Source organism: Teleopsis dalmanni, chromosome 1 (assembly GCF_002237135.1).
Source record: "Teleopsis dalmanni isolate 2A chromosome 1, ASM223713v2, whole genome shotgun sequence".
Taxonomy (NCBI): Eukaryota; Metazoa; Arthropoda; class Insecta; order Diptera; family Diopsidae; genus Teleopsis; species Teleopsis dalmanni.
Window position 1 is genome coordinate 170,011,883 of NC_051846.1, and position 5,243 is coordinate 170,017,125.

At 30.2% G+C, this 5,243-nt stretch overlaps 2 protein-coding genes across 2 annotated transcripts; one reads left to right on the forward strand and one right to left on the reverse strand.

Moving 5' to 3' along the window:
• The first annotated feature begins 1,597 nt into the window (after positions 1-1,597).
• On the forward strand, positions 1,598-2,507 carry LOC119670091 (peroxisomal multifunctional enzyme type 2-like). Its single transcript, XM_038080211.1, has 3 exons — positions 1,598-1,665; positions 1,746-1,907; positions 2,134-2,507. The coding sequence occupies exons 2-3, from the start codon at positions 1,775-1,777 to the stop codon at positions 2,346-2,348; spliced, it is 348 nt and encodes a 115-aa protein (XP_037936139.1). The 5' UTR covers positions 1,598-1,665; positions 1,746-1,774; the 3' UTR covers positions 2,349-2,507.
• Positions 2,508-3,489: 982 nt separating this feature from the next.
• On the reverse strand, positions 3,490-5,237 carry LOC119666698 (gamma-tubulin complex component 3-like). Its single transcript, XM_038075980.1, has 6 exons — positions 5,177-5,237; positions 4,969-5,110; positions 4,386-4,908; positions 4,130-4,322; positions 3,752-4,073; positions 3,490-3,513 (listed from the first exon to the last, which is right to left on the reverse strand). The coding sequence occupies exons 2-6, from the start codon at positions 5,044-5,046 to the stop codon at positions 3,490-3,492; spliced, it is 1,140 nt and encodes a 379-aa protein (XP_037931908.1). The 5' UTR covers positions 5,047-5,110; positions 5,177-5,237.
• Positions 5,238-5,243: the final 6 nt, after the last annotated feature.

A 5,243-nucleotide genomic window follows, 5' to 3' on the forward strand; every position in this document is an offset into this window, starting at 1 on the left:
AATAAAAATAATAGTAAGGTTAAGTATGTAAAAACACATATTCGTTTTTTGCTCATTTCAGATCACATATTGTTCTCGTTTTGTCTCTTTTGCATAGAAGAGATTTTATATCAGCTGCTAAAAACATTGAGCAATTGCGCTGCATTTCTTTGTGTGCAAAGTATTTGATGTTCAAGCTGAAGATGTGTTTTATGCGTTTAAGCTATGCTGCTTTGTCAGGTCTCTGTAATAACTAATGACTTTATTTGTGTTCTGCGTTCTACGACAAACTAATTGAGCCTTAAGGCTCAGTTAAGTGGCCTTTAGACATCAACGCGCGTTGACAAACACACGAAGTCTTCTCTCTCCATTACACATTAAATTTACCAACAATTTTTTAAACACGCCTCCAGCAAACAATGCAAAATTTGTTCACTCATCAGTATTAAAGCAATCGCTGAACTGTCGACAGCGGCTGCTATGCGTAATTTCCTTACGAAAAATGATGTTTTACATTTAATTTATAATTTTAATTTATATATTTTTATATATATTTTTATGATTTCAATTTATATATTTATTTTTATATATATTATATTTTATTTAATTTAATTTTTTTTTTTGGTATTTTTTAATAACAAATTTTCCGTAGGTGCACAATGCAATTAATATTTAAAACAAAATTTTTATTGTAATTTAATGTTTGGTTATTTTTTTTTAGCCCAAGGTTATTAATATTTTAATTCTCCTTAATAAAATGTTTTGGAAATTAAAAAATTTTACCTAGGTAGAAAATACAAATATTTAAAATAAAATTCATTCATATTTGCAAAGCATCGCATGCTAACGACAAATCATGCGTGCATTTAAACGATGTTTACGCTTCTACTTCTCAAAAAAAAAAAAATTTGCATGCAGACCAAATCGACTGATATGCAAAACACGAGCATGTTTGAAGAAATATCAAAATTTTTTGATTTTCGTCAACACATTTCTTAAAATTTCAAATGTTACTATTACACAAACAAATTTCGCTTTTCACAAAGTAGGAGAAAAATAGGAGAAAAAAATTCTCATGTGAGAGCGATTTTTTAGTATATTTGTTGTTTTATCTGGGGCGTGTTTAAAAAATTTTTAAAAAATTGTTTGTGTAATGGCAAGCGCGCGTTGACAACGAACGTTGCTGTCTAATGGGCCCTTTAGACGGTAGGTAACGTAAGATATTAATTCAAAGCGAAATGCACAACCAACCAAACGTGTGTGTTTGATAGAAACGAAATAAACAAAGTACACTGTTTTTATTTATTTCGTTCCTATCAAATACCCAGGTTTGGTTGGTTGTGCATTTCGCTTTGAATTAATTTCTAACGTTACCTACCGTCTAACTGAGATTTAAGCTACAGTCACTTGTTACTGTATTTCTTGCAAATGATCTACACTGAGAGCTGTTAGCTACTGTAGTAAGAGCGTGTAGTTGGGTATAAATAACAGCAAGCTTTACATATTAGTAGTTGAATATACTGCCTTATTTTGTAACTCGTCTCACAGTTTTCACCTTAACATTTCTATAGTGCAAATGTCTAATCAAAAAAACAGCAGAATGCGCATGTAGAGGAAATGGGAGTTTCGCCATAAATTTGACGTTTTCGTATTGTACCGATTTAATTCACTTTCGTCATTCACAGTGTAAGCATGCAATATTAGAATTTAATATAACAAATAGTGTAAAACATAAATTTTACTTAATTGAAATATTTGTATTACAGTAAAAAGTATTAACTTATATTCAACAAACATGGCCCTACCGTCAGATGCTATATTCCAAAAAATTATTGATGGTGTTAAAGACAATGAAGCAAAAGCTAAAGCCGTAAATGGTGTTTTTCTGTATAAAATTACAAAGGATGGCAAAGTAGTCAAAGAATGGAGTAAGTAATTAAAATTATTATGTATTAACAATGTAAATGATAAAATAGCATTCTACGACTTAAAAAACTAGCATTCTATCACTTATTTGCTTAGCAATACATTGGGTACAAAGGGTAAATGTAAATGTGAGGAAAAAAACTGTACAAAGACTACGTCATTACGTTATGCTTTTAAAATCTCGTAAATTTTTTTAAAATAATTAAACTAACATTTTTTGATTTTTAGCAATTGATTGCAAAAACGTTAAAGTTTACGAAGGACCAGCAAAGGATGTTAAAGTTGACACAACCTTAACCTGTTCCGATGAAGACTTTGTTGACATTGCCTTAGGCAAATTGAATCCACAAGCAGCGTTTATGAAAGGAAAGCTAAAGATTGCTGGCAACATCATGTTGACACAGAAGCTGGCACCTCTGTTGAAGACTGACTCCAAGTTGTAAATACTGACAGAGGTTTTACATTTTTTATATGTAATCTGATAATTAAGCAGTAATAATATTCCAGTAAATTTGTATGTGGGTTCGATACGGTGATGATGTATATAATATGAAACACGTTTACTTAATAATGCTATAATAAATCCTTTTTTACACATCAAACTTTTTGTCTTTTTCTTTCGTTTGAACATTGAACTTAAATCAATTTACGTACACGGAATGTTAAGCTTCAGATTAGATTAATAATCTAATCCGATAGTTTCCATTAACATTCAATAAAACTTAATTTATTTGCTCAAATCTTCGATAACGAATTTAACACAATAAACTTAAGTTTCAAAAAAAGGAACGAAACTTATGAATTTGTTTAACATTTAATTACCAAACCGAAATTTAATAATATTAAAGCATATAATATTCAAGTCTATTAATTAATGTATAAATGCGCACTGCATATTCTTCACATGAACTTTGTGCTATGAACTGCACAGCAACTATAATGTTAATTAATGTAATTGTTGTGTAGAAAACGTTAAGATACTTTATTTATGTATATGAAGAAATACTATAGAGACAACATATCTATATCAATTGATGTCTTCAGGTAGCGTTGCACTTGTATTTACATGCTATCTACTTTTCAGAAAAAATAAAACATTTTAAAGCTCTTTTTTTTATATTTATGTGTTGTGTATCCTTGTGCCTAGATCCGAACAAGTCATTTAGCGTTGTTTACTCAGAAATTATCACAGATACCACCCTAGTTTACCGAACAACAATAACTTCACTTTCTTAAGAGTTTTTTAAAATAACGTAAAATATTGCAAACGATATCTTCTGAAATGAATTAGCTGTTAACAGCTAAAATCAAGATACTGCTCAGTTAGGCATATGTCAAATATCTTACTATATCTTAAAATATCTTTACTAACTAAGCATTATGTGTGTATGGAATAGGATGAGCAAAGCGATATGGAGTAAGGATGAGGTGATATGTAGGGATGTTAAATCTAACTTGAGTGCAGATTGAAAAATCTTGCCATTAATCTATAGAATTTAGAAGGCTCAGAAAAGAGCCAATAGGACTGCATCGATATGACGGGCGAATAACTCTTGCCTAAAATAGAACTCACTGTTGTTATCTTCATTGGGGTAGGGGTCGATGTATCTATGATAAGAATTAGGCATAATTATGATCTTACTGATTGTAACAAAGGTTAATCTTAAAATATCATTGTTGATTATTGTACTTAGTATTTTAAGAAAAGAGAGAAGCAGTTTTTCACGAAATTTGCTCTCATAATAAACATATACAATGTATTACTAAGGCATAGTCCAACAATGGTTTCAATCGTCATGATTAGTTGATAAAATTATATTCTTGTTACTCAATATATATCACTTACCTTATCATTGCATTTTTGATCTTTCCAAATTTTAGTAGAAAGCATATGTTCCATGTGCTTCATACGCCAAAGAGGTCTAAATAAAACTTGGTAAATTTGATTAGTATCCTCAAACAATATTGCCAATGGTCCATCTATTTTATAAATAATTGACACTATATCCCAACCAATTTCTCCATTACACGGATTATTGCAGCAGATATGTAGATTATTGTAAACATCTGCACCATCAAACTGTGCATTTGTTGATCGTATGGCAGAATCCATTATAGAAGTAAGATCACTAGCTCGCAGATCTTTGGCAGGTTTATACAATTCAGTTCTTATAAAAAACATATGTTATTAAAATGTTATATTTCTTAAAAATTTTTAACTTACTTAAGAAGCTCAATTAAGACACATATAAAATCTCCTTGACCTAAAAGCAAGTAACGTCTGTGCGCTTGTAAATGAAATTCGAGTTTATATTCCCCTTTTACTTTGTCTAAAACACTTTTGGAAGTTTTTTCAAAAATCGATTCAATTATGCCATGTAATTTGGTGTCAGGCACTTGTGAAAAAATTTGCTCTCCTAAATGAATACATCATAAAAGAAATAAATATACTATACAAAATGTTAAACTGGTTTTTATACCATCTTTTTTTATGCATTGGAGTAATTCATCGCGGCCTTCCATCAATCGCTTATCTTCACAAACTTCTCTTAAAAAATTAATACTTTTGCCAGTAATAAGTATTTTATTAGCCAAATCCATGGATATAAAAGTAGGTAGCATATCAGTACAAACGCTATATTTATCTTTCCATAAACGCTCAGGTCCAACATCGTTTATGCATTTAATAAAAAATTCGTTATGTGGATCTGAAATCACGCCTTCTAACATCCAATGAGAGAGCATTTGATATAATGGATGGCATACTGCTAGTAAAAGATCCTTTGCTAATGCTTTAACTGTTGGATTACCATGACCCAGAAAGCTATAAATTGTTGAAGCAAGTTCACCACCTTTTTGTACCTTACATTTCTCTGCTATTATAGTTAAACACTTTAATCGATGCAATGGTTCAGCAGCCCAGACCATCAATTTAGTTAGAGTAAGACTTTCATTAACATTTTCATAGCAATTTTTTTGGTACGAAGTTCGTTGTTGATTAAGCTATCAATAAATATAAAAATCAGTCAAGAAATAATATAATTTTGTTCATAATATATATACCTGTTCCTGCAGCATTGCAATCATTCCATAATATTTTGTTAATTCATTTTTTAATGCGGATATAAAACCTTGACCCATATACCCTAAAGCTGTTTTTCCAGTACTGGGATTCGAGAAATTTTGCAGCAAATTGTGATAATAACTAGAGTAAAGTTAAATTTATTAGTTTTTAAATTTATTGAATGTATTCGCATTAGTTTTAAAGTACCCAAGATGAGATAAATATAACAGAATGTGTGCTTGTTCTCTACTAATAGCGCTGCAATTTGTGCGCA

What these genes read in the sequence shown, in the direction of transcription:
- LOC119670091 (XM_038080211.1), top strand. Translation starts at nt 1,775, where the DNA reads ATGGCCCTACCGTCAGATGCTATATTCCAAAAAATTATTGATGGTGTT. An exon ending in CAAAGTAGTCAAAGAATGGA is followed by an intron (nt 1,908 to 2,133) that starts GTAAGTAATTAA and finishes TTTGATTTTTAG; the next exon opens with CAATTGATTGCAAAAACGTT.
- LOC119666698 (XM_038075980.1), bottom strand. Translation starts at nt 5,046, where the DNA reads ATGGGTCAAGGTTTTATATCCGCATTAAAAAATGAATTAACAAAATAT. An exon ending in TTGCAATGCTGCAGGAACAG is followed by an intron (nt 4,909 to 4,968) that starts GTATATATATTA and finishes ATTTATTGATAG; the next exon opens with CTTAATCAACAACGAACTTC. An exon ending in GTCTTAATTGAGCTTCTTAA is followed by an intron (nt 4,074 to 4,129) that starts GTAAGTTAAAAA and finishes GTTTTTTATAAG; the next exon opens with AACTGAATTGTATAAACCTG.